The sequence below is a fragment of the Corvus moneduloides genome, chromosome 16 (genome assembly GCF_009650955.1).
Source record: "Corvus moneduloides isolate bCorMon1 chromosome 16, bCorMon1.pri, whole genome shotgun sequence".
Classification (NCBI taxonomy): Eukaryota; Metazoa; Chordata; class Aves; order Passeriformes; family Corvidae; genus Corvus; species Corvus moneduloides.
The window spans coordinates 10413147-10426661 of NC_045491.1; the positions used below are offsets into that span (position 1 = coordinate 10413147).

A 13515-nucleotide genomic window follows, 5' to 3' on the forward strand; every position below is an offset into this window, starting at 1 on the left:
ATGATGTGTCTTAGATTATCATTATAAAAATTAGCTAAGACATTTAAGATAAATTAACCTCTAATTTAGTTATTAGACATATCATGTTGTGGAGTAGCATCATTTACATTAGCAGAATTATTTGCAATTTCTGTCCTTTGCTCACAGACGTTGGTGTTCATGTAATTACCCTAAATGACCTGATTACCTCAGCCGTGCCTGGTAAGGCAGACTGGTATTAATTCATCTCTCTTCATTTTAGGGGAACTCCTTCTGCCCCTTTTGCCCTTTTCCCTCTGAATAGCTTTGCTCCATGGGCTGGCACTGATGTCGTTTTGGGGACATGCCAGCAGGAGGAGCTTGTGCATTAAAATGTGCTTTCTGTAAAGCAATCACCAAATTACAGTAATTGCGCTTAACTCATGCTCTCTTCTGCAAGGTAAAGCACCTTGTACCTGCCAGGAAGCTCCGTGTGCCTCAGAAAGCCAAAGCTCTGTCAGCACTGGCCATCGTGCTGGTGAATTAACCTATTTTAGATTGAGCAAAGCCCAATGAGGCGAACATTTAAATTTTTTCCATTTTATATTTGATATTTAGATTATTTTACGTTTACATTTTCTGAAAAATACATATCTTAAAACAAAATCACAACCCTCTGAAGCCAATGCCACATGCTCTCTTTTACAAGCATTACAGTATCAACACTGCATTGCTCAATTTTATAAATAGTATAAAAATTATGAGTAATAATATTCATGTTACTAAAAGAAATCCATGGTAATGAGCACAGCTGAAATTGGATTCACATGATCAGAATTCTCTACAGCAACTTAGATAGCATTGCTGAGTTTCAGAATCAGAAATCATAGGGCCATGGTTGGAAGTCCAATTATCCTTGGCTACCACGAATTAATAACGTAGGCTAAACTAATTTTTAGACTTTTTATTTTCGTGACAAGACAAACAAGGAACTAAAGATCTAACTTGTTAATCTGGTTATTGAAAAAGAGGAGGATGTATGCCACAAGTATTTTATGCATTTTTTCACACAAAGGACTTCATAGTTACCTTGGAAGACTAAATACTGTAATAGGAATGTGGTAAATCTTGATTTAGGAAAATCCTTTATTATTTTCAATAAAGCTATTTCAGAGTTTTCTGCTTAGAAACTTAGACCAGTTAAATACTCTGCCATTAAAAAAAAACCCACAAAACTTTATTTTCTGTTGCTTAGCATCTGAATTGAACATAACTTTTCTGTAGTTTTTTTCTCTTACCGTTGTGGGAGTGGCTGTGTGTGCACGGTACTTCCAAAGCCAATGGCCAGGGCAGGACAGCTGCCCTTCCTTGCAGAAGTGCTCTGCTGCCTGCAGGTGAATTTTCCACTCAGTCCCAGGACTAGTTAAAGGCTTTTGCTGTGCTAACATCTCTCCCATGTGGGTGCTCAAAACACCTCAGTGGGGCCTGAGTGTGCCTGTGGCTCTGGCAGGAGTGTCTCACCTCTGTGTGAGGAAGGTCACTGCAGGAAAAGGAACTGCAGAGAGAACTTTGGGGATTGTTTTAAAATATATCTGTGTTTGTTTAGTATGGCCAGAAGTGCAGATGAGCAATTTTTCCCTCTTGGACTTGTTATCACACTCTGAAGACCGGTATTATAAGGTTTGGGTTTTTCACTTACGAAAATAAGCTTGGCTTTGTATGCTGTGTAATTTTATTGCTTAGTTGAGTTGCTAAATGCAAAAATTAGTTTTATTTTTATTGATGTGTGTGTAAGCAGTTTAATTAAAAACCATGTGGAGTCCTGTAAAAGAATGGCAAAAGTACAATGCTATCCCTTTATACTGTAGTTTTCCGAGGAGTCTATAGCCTGAATATCACCTAGGTAAGCTGGAATTTTCTGTTACTGCTTGTTTTTGAACTTAATGTACTTCTTCTCAGAGTCTTTTCCAAAAGGCTCATTCATGTAAGATTGTAGTCTGTTGTGGGTCAGGAGAGACTGAAGAATTCAGGGATGTATTACCAGTGTACTTCATCATGTAATGATACATCCATCCATGATTAGAGGATTGTTAATTGAGCATCATCCAAGCTCATGTCTATTTTGCTTGTACTTTTATCACTTCAAAATGCTTTTCCCACCATTTCTGAACTGCAACTCATAGAGATCTGCTTTTATCCTGTAACTTACAATCTTCCATAAAGTATTGAAAGTTCTACTAGTTTTCATTTCTGAAAGAGCCCATTTTGTAATTCACACTTGAGATACCAGTAGAAAGAATGCAATTCCGTGATGTTGAAGATGTGTGCTGTACTTTGCAGTCATGTGCCAGGCTCTCATAACATCTGCTTTTTTCATGTTGGAAATACTACACAACAATTTACATATAACATAAATTAGCTGTTCTGTGTTTATTTTTTGTCTCCCTAGTGATATCCCGCCCTCTGGAGAGCCAGTAAGCAAAAGCAATCGCTCGAGAGTGACCACCCGCTTCCCCAAACTGTCCCGCAGCCACCCAAGGGAGCCCCGGAGCCTGGAGCCTCAGAGTGGTGATCTCTGACCCTTCTCCTTAATTGTCACTGTGGGCAGCACGTACTTTAAATTGTTCTGTGATTCCTTCCTAGCCTATATTTATAATTTAAGCTCCTGAAGAGACTACAGCTGCATCAACTTAAATCCTGAAAAGAGACATTCATTACCAAGGGTCATATCCTGATTAACTACTTTGGAAGGCAGTAATCACTTTCTCAAAAGAATACGAGGGCTCTTCACGAGAGCTCAGCAAACTGATCGGCATTTCCTTTGTTTTGTAAAGCGGCACTGCACAAATTCTCCTTTGTTCCTCTGAAGTCCTTCTGTCACAATGAATTCCTTGTTTGTATTATGTTGTCCCTTTTTCCATGTACAGTTTTCTGTTCCAGAGAGACATGGGCTTCATGTCAAGACAATTTTTTTTTTCTTAGTAGAACCTTTATGATTATCACTACTTAGTATGTCAGAAGGATGTGCTTAAAAGAACCTCACTAATTTATTACCTTTTGTAAATAGAAAGACTGGGTTGTTTTGGGTTTTTTTTAATTGTAAACCTCTGACACACAAAGGTTTTTAAAAACTTGACAATGTAGATGATGAGAAAAACATTGCAGGTGAAAAAATAGCTTTTGTACATTTCTAGTTATATATTCTCAATAGCATTCATTTGTGGGAAGTAATTCTTTAAAATCAGAGAATGTAATAATTTTTTAGTGAAATTTCAGTCTTGCTATAAGGCAGGTGCAATATTACTCATTTCTACAAACCACCAGAAGGATACACAAAATTAGCATGGTACAAAACAGTGCTTTTAAGTCTTGGATTATATTTTGTTATTAATTTGTTGTTTATGTTACAGAACAGTCCATCATTAACAGGGCAAGGTGGAATTCTTAATCTGATTTTGTAAAACCCTTCACATGGTGATAGTTAAAAATTGCCTGTAATGAAAGTGCCTGTTACCCATCACCTCTTATTGAAAAGTAATTGGTAATGCTACTACTGTAAGAGTAACTAAAGAAGTGACAAGAATTGTTACAAGTGATGGAAGTCCTGACATGGATTAACTGGAATCCAGTTCAGTATCCATTAGCTGCACTGCCGTAGGCAGTTAATTATGTTTTAGCTATCTTCTTCTCTTCGTTAAGTTTAAGCAGTATATGTTCAAATTTTCTATCAATTGCATTCTGGTTTTCCTTTATGTAAGAACATCTTTCCTCTCAGAAGTTTTTTGGGATGTTACTTAAATTGATGTATCTTGTCGTTTTATTATCCATTCATTATATTAAATTTTCACATCTTATATTATTCTCCAGGAAAAAAAAACAAGCTGATGATTAATAACAGACTTCGTACCTCAGTGCTTTACTAAAGTTTCAGCAAACTGGAACTTGTGTTCTGCAAACCTGTGAGCAGTGTGTGTTGTTCAGGGAGGTCAGTGGTCCAGTCATTTCCAGTGGCATCTCTCAAGTGAGAAGGGCTTTGTTACCCACAGTGAGTGGCATCAGTGGGCCAGAGTGCCTGAGTGTGAGCCCCACGTGCTGGATTCCCACCACTGAAATATGCAGCTTTTAGATTGCAGTCAACAGCAAAATGTGGCAGAGAGGAGTGGGATTCACTCTCCAGGTCAGAAATTTCAGGAGGTGAAATCATGTCACAGAAATGAAACCATATTTCTCAGTCAGTAAGAGATCTCAGTTACCACACAGATAAACAGAAAAGCCCAAAGGCCAGCCTGGGAGCTCACTGCTGTGTGTTCATGAACAGATGAATTACTGTTGGTGTTTTGTGTTAGTTACAGTGGGACACTTACTCAGAAGAAAGGAAAGTGAGTAGATTGACAGTTAAGTAGCTTCTCCAAACTCTTCAGTCTGATGCACTGCTGATGGTTTAGTATGTCTTTGTTGGAAAGAAAAGTAGCTATAGTAATGGTCCCACTTTGAAACAATTTTAACTTATTTTTCAGAAAGTGGAGACTTGGTTAATAAAAATATGGCACATGTACTAACACTGAATTGCAAGTAAATTTGAAAGAAAACACTGTGTGGAAACCTTTGTGATGTATCTGTTACATGAAGCTGTATTCATTTTCAAGAAATAATTCAAAGATTCAAGTACTTCTTATTCAGCAAGTTGCAAATGTAAGAAATTTCATTTACTGCAGACTGAATTTCTTTTTAGTTGTTTAAAAGGAATTTTTTGTATTTGCATTTAGCTCTTAAAATTATTTCATTCCTGATTATCTTGCTTCTTGTAATTTTTTATGTATGTATGTAAATCACATAAAAATACTAAACTTGTTTACCGTATACAAATTGCTCTTTGTTAACTTTAGCTGAATTGTGTATCAGCTCCTAAGATTACAGTCTGCAAACAATGTTCACTTGGTGATACAAGATACCATAATGGGTGCATTACTAATTCATTTAAAAGCTCAGCTGTCATTTCTCTAAAATCCCAGGAAATAATCAAATGAAAGCCTTTCTTCACAAGGTGGCATTCCCACTTTATACCCCTGGTTTTTTTGAAGACTACTGAGGTACTTGCATGAGTGCAAGTAGGTGCCTACTGACAGGAATGCCCAAATTTCTACCACCTCAAGACATTCTGAAAGGCCCTTGCAATCCTATGTATCTGTTAGAAATCCCACTTCTTGTGTTCATTCACCAGAACCAGCAAAGCCTCTTGAAGAAGGTTGGCCCGTTGGTATTAAGAATCCTAAGTAGTTATATTATTCTTCTGAAATACCTGTAAGTGTAACCATGATTCTGTCAGTGGAATGATTTTATCAGTTTATCCTGTTCACCCAATTCCATGCAGTTGCAATTTTTGTACATCTCTAAACTTCCTTTGGCTGACTCACATCTTTTAAACCCCCGTCCATGCTCAGTGGGTGGCTCACAAGGAGGTACTGGGTTCATTACTAATGAATTATTAATTAATTCATTACTGACCGTTCCTGCTGGCACCAGTGACCAGTGCTGTATTTGCAGGACAGAGGACTCGTGGCAGGCTGGGTGCTGGAGCTGTTCCTGGGAGCCCTAGGTTGTGGGCTGGTAGAGCCAGCCTAGAGCAGTTTGTGGTCTTGTTTGCATTTCATTCCTGCTTTGTCTTTAGATCCAGGGCTTCTCCTCTGGATCCTTTAGTGACTGTTCAAAATAAACTGTAAAGAAGTGGCACAACTTTTACTGTAATGCTGTTGTCCAGTCACATCCACCATGAACACTTCCCTAAGACACCCAGAGCAGGCAGAACTCTTCCAGCTTTTGCAGATGTGACCATCAGTGTTCATAGATCGACTGTGGTTTTTCAGAATCTCATTTATTTAGAGATTCTCTCATTCATTATAGAGAGTGCAGTGTGTTGACTTGGCTTTTGCAAATTAAAGTTCTCAATAATAATAATAATAAATCTCCAAGATTTATATGAGGCAAGATATTGACAAACTTATAAAGGCTTAAATTGATATGTCCATTAAGTCACATATTCTTAGGAAGATCATTTTAAAGCCAGTCTTTTTAATGGAATATATTGTTGATGTATTGTTGATGTTGAGTTGTAATCAAATTATACTACCTTAAAGAATCTACTGCAAGTCATAAACCACTGTGATTGAATTAATATGAGTATTTAGAGAAAGAACAGAATGGTACTAAAGATTACTGGCTCAAAATTGTGACCTATTGCTAAGGTGGTATTTTTTTTTTTTTTTTTGACAGTCATGTTTTATTGTACAAAGTAATATCTACATGGTAGCTGTCAAATTAATTAATAAGAACCTACTAACAAATGCAGTTGACTGACTCAGAGTAGCAAGCTAATAATAAATGAGACTTGGGGAACCCCCAGTGAACTAATGATGCTTCTGCCAGGACATATTAATGTTTAAGAACCTGGTATTTTGTTACCAGCATTAGTAATTGGTGCTTTTTGGTATTGATGTCATTCTTTTTCCTTCAAAGAATGCAAGGATCTCAGTTCTGCTAGAAGTTTCATGCCATTTCAAAGGTTCAACTCCCCCACCCCAAAATGTTTCTCATCTAATGGCTTGGAATTCTGAGAACAGATAATATATACCTGTGGATAAAAATACAGTTACCTATTTGAAATTGCTATGAGACACCTGTGGAACAGCTGTTTAAAAGAAAAAACCACCACTTTTTGACCTAATCCTGCTGCTATACACCCTTGCAAATCTTGGAACCAGCCCTGGGCTCTTCCAGCTGGAACTCTAGGATATATGAAAAGAAACCTGTTCCACACAAAACCACATTTTATTCCTTGGAAACAACAGTAATGCTTCAGTATTGGATCTTGAGTCAAAAAAAGTGATTAAACAATTCAAGAAAGTAAAGGATTTCTCTCCTTCACTTTCTTTAGGTTGGAGTATTTCAGTCAGCACCCTGCATCATATGGACTATTAACTTGATTATTATTTTGTACGTTTGGTAGTTTCATAGCATTCTGTATTCAAAGAAACACTTTACTATAGGAAAATATCTATATGAAATATAAAATATGTTTAAAAATATCAATTAACCTGCTTCGTGTTTCACATATTGAATGGAAGATAAACCACTTGTTCTACAGTGGTGTGACACTGTACATTTCATTTATATCTCACTCTGCACTAACTGTGCTTTTATGATCCAGTTATAGAGAACTTAGATTATTTATAAATTCCTTCTACCAAAATAATGAGAGCATACTTCTAATCAATATTAATGGCTTAATTTTTCGTTCATAATGGCATGACTTTATTCTAGACAACAGCATTGAAATGTTTAGAAAGGAATGGCTTTTCCAGATTTACAAATTGCTGCAGATGACCAGACTTAAAAAAGAATATTGATTTTATTGCATCAAAACAGAATTTATTGCACTTCCCTCTAGGGGAATCAGTTCCTTTAACAAGATTTCAGAAATTATCTCCATGCCATGACTGTAGTTAAACTGTGATAAGTGGCTTTTTGAGTATTAATCATTTAAGACACTAAAAATTATAAAAATCTAAGTGTGGTTAAAAATGCAGTTCTGAAAGGCTGTGCTTTCCTTCTTAGTTAACACTGAGATAAAGAACTAAGTGTCTTGGATGTGGGACCACACCTGTTCACAACTGAAGAAGCTGAATTTCCCTTTTGACTTAGGGGAGGGATTTTTTTTGTTGTTGTTACTATTAAACTGTAGAAAAGACATTATTAATTAAGCATATATATGTACAGTATTCAAATAAGTATTAATAAACTGTAATATTATTTTAACTTGCTATGCTAATGTTTACATTATAGAATTTTTAAGCAAATGTATGTATATAAAATTTTCTAAATACTTTCTTCTTGTTTTGGTTTTTTTTGGTTGGTTGGTTGGTTGGTTGGTTTTTTTTTAATATCCTGTGGTAATTTTATTGTAACCTGGTTAAATATGCTACTTTACCAAGAAGAAAATAAAAAATGACATCTTTTCTTTGAAGTAGAGTGTTTATACATCCTGTTTGTCCTATTCAGGTGTTTTGTAATTGCTTCTTTGATTTATGTTCATTTTTTCAATGTGTTTCTAGAGTGATGTATGTACATAACAGACTTTAATTTGTTAAAATCTTACTTCTTCATACGAGAAGTAGTATTTATTGAAAGCCATCCTGAACATTTCAGTTTATAATCACATTAGATAAGCAGGAAGGCAAACAATGCCAGGCAATGCCACTACATTTGTGGTGTTTGGCATTTTTACATTCAGAGTCCACATATGATTGTTTTATTTCCTTTTATTGAGATATGATACAGTTGGCAATTCATATCCAGTTCATAACTGAATGCTTCCATATCATGTGGAAAAGGAAGTTTTAAAAAGGAAGCATCACATGCATTTAATCAATTTCCACCAGACAAAGCTGTAGTTTAACAAAAATAATTTAGTTAGTAGATTCCTCATACTCACAGAATAATCTGCTGGTTAATTCAGTTAAAATTCTTCAAGCCACTACCTTTACAGAGCGATCTAATTAGTTGAACTGTTCATGTTAAAAACAGACACTTATTGTAAAATTTACAGTGATGTTTATCTGCATCTTTTAAAACCCGTGGCAGGTTAGGGTTCATTACAGGAGTTAGATGAGAGAACTTTACTTTTAATTAGTGTTGGCAGTCCTTAGGATTTTGTTTTTGCTTTTCATATCTCAGTTATTTAAGATCATAAAGCAAAATTATGCTTATAAACTTTAAATTAATAGTTTCAAGCAATGTGGTTTTTTTCCTTTTCTGTCTGCTTGAGGTACTAGACCACAAATAGCCCCAGGCTGTTGATTGGGACTGTATGGACTCGAGATCTCCCTGCACCAGGGGCAGAGTTTCAGCCTTGCAGAACAAGTGTCTGTTCTGAGTGGGTGTTTCTTGGCCACTTGAGCTTTATTTCCTGCCTAGCAGGGAAAGGTCTGAGCCTTTGAACTGCATGGGAAGGGTAAAATCTGATCATTCGGGGAAAGACAACCAGATTCCCAACCCTGGGCTGGAGAAGGCTGGAAAGAACAGGGTTGATGCTGTAACCCTTTATGTCCTGTACCCCACTGCCTTGTCCAGATGCTGGGATGCTGCTGCTTAATTGCTACTTTTAAAATCCTGGGAAGAACAAGATAATTTAAAGGGACTACTGATTTTTCTGTGCATCCAGGCAAAGCTTCAGGTTGCACTTGGGAAATTGTAACAGCTTGGCATTTCTACATGGGCCTACAGAGTTTTAAGTTTTTCTTTTCAGGAAAGGACCTGCAGAGGATTTACTGATTTTTTTTTTTTTTTTTAATTTCCCTAGAAACTTTAAGGAAATAAGGAAAAAGCTTTGTACAAATGATCTGTCAGAAGAAAGAGCATGTTTAGAGTAAGATTTTTGCTACTGCAGTTTTTCTGAATGACCTTTTAAGTATTGTGAGTGAACTTACTGTATTCCCAAAATTAAAATAGATAGCTGACATTTTGATATATTGCAAGTCGTGCTTGATTTTGTTCTAGAAAATCATCATGCAGATTGTGTGTGTGTGTCATGCCTATTTTCTGAATTATTCTTGCCATTTTTTGACCTGCACTGGGACAGCAGGCTTTTATGATGTGCAATTTCTAAGAATCATGATGATAACTTGCTTTTTATTTCCAATTCAACAATATCCATCCTATTTCCTACATTTTTTAATTTCCCAGTATTTTAAAGATGCTCAGCAAGTGCATATACCTTATTCCATACACTGCATTTGTCATTGCTAAATGTCTTTATTTTTAGTGTCACCTTCTAGCCTTACTCATATGCAGCTCGTAATTGTTTCAGTCACGTGAGCCCCTCATTAACAGATGTCCTGCCTTCAGAGCTTTGTGCTGAGCAAACTGTTGTGCTCTGGGTGAACCTCTGCACTTGTACTTTGTTCCAAATACCAAGCTTGTGGGGCCTTGGGCTTGGTCATTCTGTGGGAAGCTTTCCATGCTCTTTGTATGCTTGGAGATTCACTCTTTATTTCACACTCACCTGCTTGTGTTGAGCTTTTGCTATTTTTGGGGTCTCTTCTGAATCACTAAGATCTGCCCTTCCCCAGTTTTCTAGAGTTCGTGGCTGACAAATTCACCTTTGCATAGTGCTTCAGCTCTGACTTTAACTACTCCATTTTCCTGTTAAGACTATGTAGGAACCCAGAGTGCCGAGAATATTTCTCTGTTTTGAAGGGTTTTTACCCCCCTGAACAACAGTGTTTTGACTTTCCTCCATGCAAAAAGATTGCCAACTATCAGACAAGAACTAGAAAATACAATGGTGTGAATTAGGTGATAGACTACTATGTAAGATTGTCATAGGATGAAAAATTCAGAGGTTTTGGGCTTCTCTTTGTAGTGAATAGATACGAGCAAAAAATATCGAAATGGAGGATTGTTGTTGTCCTCCAAACCTTCTTCTTCTTCTTCTACTACTCCATATTCTGCAGTAAAAGTAATTTGGCATGACTGGGCAAAAAATTCCGCAGTTCCTGGCTGTGTTACTGAATAATTGGTAGGAAAGTGAAAATAATATACATTTTTAGTAACCATTGGTTAAATTATCTTTAAAAGGCTGTGTAAATCTTGATAATTAGGCCTTCTCCTGCATTCTCTGCTCTGTGCTGTGTCTGGGTCATGCTAGTGACTCTGTTTCTCTGATAAGACTTAATAAACAACTATCTAGCAGCAGTGAAAGCTGAAAGTCTCCATTTGTCTCTCGAAGTAACTCCTGGCAAGGACTTTAAAAACTCTCTCCCATCAGGAGAGATTTGATTTACAGCATGGATCTGTGTCAAGACTGTTTTCATGATTAATTTTATTCCTGGTGCTGCATATTGTTCAGAAACAGCTGAGGTACATCGAAGGTTTGTTTTAGTCAGTGTGAGTTCTACACTATCAACTTTTTGTGGGCTTGATCCCTGTATGGGCCGTTCACTTAAGAGTTGGACTCCATGATCCTTGTGGGTTCCTTCCAGCTCAGAATATTCTGTGATTCTGTAGATTCTGCATGACAAAAGCCTTAATTATTGCAACTAACATCTTCCAGAGCTGTCAAAAAACAAGGCCTTTCTTTGGGAATTATTGCTATTATAAAATAGATTTCATATTGCTATTACATAGCTTCAATCTGTGAAAAATATTTACAGGTTAAGTGAATATAGCAAGAAAAGATTTTATCAGGTTAATACTAATTTTAAATGCCTAATTTTTGTCAGTATTTTGCTTTTTCTTTATTTTATTCCTTATTTTTTCAAGTGCTACTTCATCCATGAAGGAAGATGCTTTAACATGTGCCAATTACACTGACAGTTTCTACATTTCAGTTTCTAGTTGGAAATTAAATTATGTTTATTAATATTCCCAATTTTATATAGAATCATTGGATCATTTAGGTTGGAAAACACCTCTAAGATCATCAGATCCAACTGTTCCCCCAGCACTCCCAAGTCCCTCATTACACCATGTCCTCAAGTGCCGTATGCACACAACTTTTAAACCCCTCCAGGGATAGTGATTCTGCCCCTTCCCTGGGCAGCCTGTGCCAGGACTTGACAACCTTTTTGGTTAAGCAATTATTCCTAATATCCAATCTAAATCTTCCTTGGGACAACTTGAGGCCATTTCCCCTCGTTCTGTCACTTGGGAGACTGACACCCCCCCGGCTGCCCCCTCCTGTCAGGGACTTGTGCAGAGCCACAAGGTCCCTCCTGAGCCTCCTTTTCTCCAGGCTGAGCCCCTTTCCCAGCTCCCTCAGCTGCTCCTGGTGCTCCAGCCCCTTCCCCAGCTCTGTTCCTTTCTCTGGACATGATCCAGCACCTCCATGTCCAGTTCTTGTCATGAAGAGGGGCCCAGAACTGAACACAGGACTTGAGGTGTGGCCTCAGCAGTGCCCAGGACAGGGGGATAGTCACTGCCCTTGTCCTGCTGGCCATGCTGTTCCTAAGAAAATTATCAGCAGTAGCAATCCCCAGGTGCTTTCCAAAGACGGAAGATAGATTTATAAAGAAGTAGAAAATCAAATACAATTTAATATAGTTAAGTATCATTCTAGCTACAAATCAAAGCAGGTAACACCTCAGACATCTGTCATTAGAAATATATCTTATCTCCACTGACGTACACAAGGAAGTGTATTTCTTAACTGTAAGACTAAATAAAAAAATAATGTCTTTTATATTTAAGCTGCTGAGCAGTTTGAAGGATCTGCTTTTCAGATCTGAGTTTTAGATACACACTAGGACTTTGTAGCATACAATTTGGCTACTTGCTCAGCTTTATCTTGAAGCAGCTCAAATTCTCAGTGGGCTTTTATTTAATACAGTGATGGAACACACAGTTCTTTGTGCACCCAAAGTGATACGTATGACTTCAAGCAGTTAAAAAGATGAGAGGCATTTTTGCAGTGGTACTTTAATTTCAAACAATGCATTAGATATAATTGTCATTTTTGGAAACCATCTGGTTGATATTTTTTAAAGGTGAAAAAAAAAAAAGAATTGGCAGATAAGATATATCAGTAACTCTGAGCAGTTGTACTGTATTGGAAAATACAGGGTAATTGGATACCAGGAAAAAGGAAAATAAAAGAAAGCACATGTTCTGACCCATCAAGAAGCAACAGAAAAAGTGATTGAGGAATTCAGTGTAGGAATACATTAAAAAAAATGTTTAAAATTGTACTACATCAAACTGCCACCATATGTTCCATAATGAGATAAAACAAAGTGGGTAATGGATCTGTTACCGAGTCTGTCAAGCCATAGGACCCTTTGGATATGTCAGTAATTAACAAATAACATCTGCTGTCAACTGCTGTACTTAATCAGCACGGGAAGGGTTCTCCACGCTGCATGACAGAGGGTACAGTATGATAGTCTGCTTTTCCTTAGGCATTGAAAATGTCTTTGACCACACTGCTGTATGCAGAACTCCTGCTGAGATGTAATTAATGGGAAATCTGGATGTGCAGAAACAGCAGAACACAGCTAGATTGGCACTATCAGTGTGGATGGAGAGCTTTGACTACCTTTGATAATTTTTCTGTCAGATAATTCCTGACGGCTGTAATGCCCTACTGTGTTTACAGATTGCACCTTCAGAGTGGCTGAGCAGCCTTTTCAGATATGCAGAGAGACTGATGATAACCCACTACCTCGTTTAAAGATGCAGAACAGGGATGTTCTTGTTTTGCTGATAACAGGGACACGAAAATGTGTTAAGGCAGACCTGATTAATTGACTCCTTGGTTACAGAGAAACTGTCAAATGCAATGCACCAAGGCACCTTGAGAACCACCATCAATATATGGGAAATTAAAACAATTAAGATTTAAAGATCCTGAATGTCTCAAAGAAGTGAGTTTCAAAACTTCTCTGAGTTGCAGTAGTAGTGGAAGTCTGCAGGAGTTGATCTATTTATCCTACCCATTTCTGAATCCATCCTGTTGTGAGAATTCACAAGGTTCCTCCAGACCAGAGGAATATTGGATGCATTGAA

At 37.2% G+C, this 13515-nt stretch overlaps 1 protein-coding gene across 3 annotated transcripts in view; it reads left to right on the forward strand.

Moving 5' to 3' along the window:
* SNX29 (sorting nexin 29) overlaps nucleotides 1-13515 on the forward strand; it is a 114603-nt gene that overhangs the window by 93937 nt on the left and 7151 nt on the right. The window contains exons 21-22 of one of the 3 annotated variants that reach the window (XM_032126445.1): nucleotides 1827-1861; nucleotides 2408-2475. The exons of 1 other annotated variant lie outside the window; for it this stretch is intronic. In XM_032126445.1, the coding sequence (XP_031982336.1) occupies nucleotides 1827-1845 (19 nt within the window). In that variant the 3' untranslated portion in view covers nucleotides 1846-1861; nucleotides 2408-2475. Of the gene's footprint in view, nucleotides 1-1826; nucleotides 1862-2407; nucleotides 7979-13515 lie in introns of those variants that run through there. One more of the 3 variants, XM_032126443.1, reaches the window with a different exon arrangement.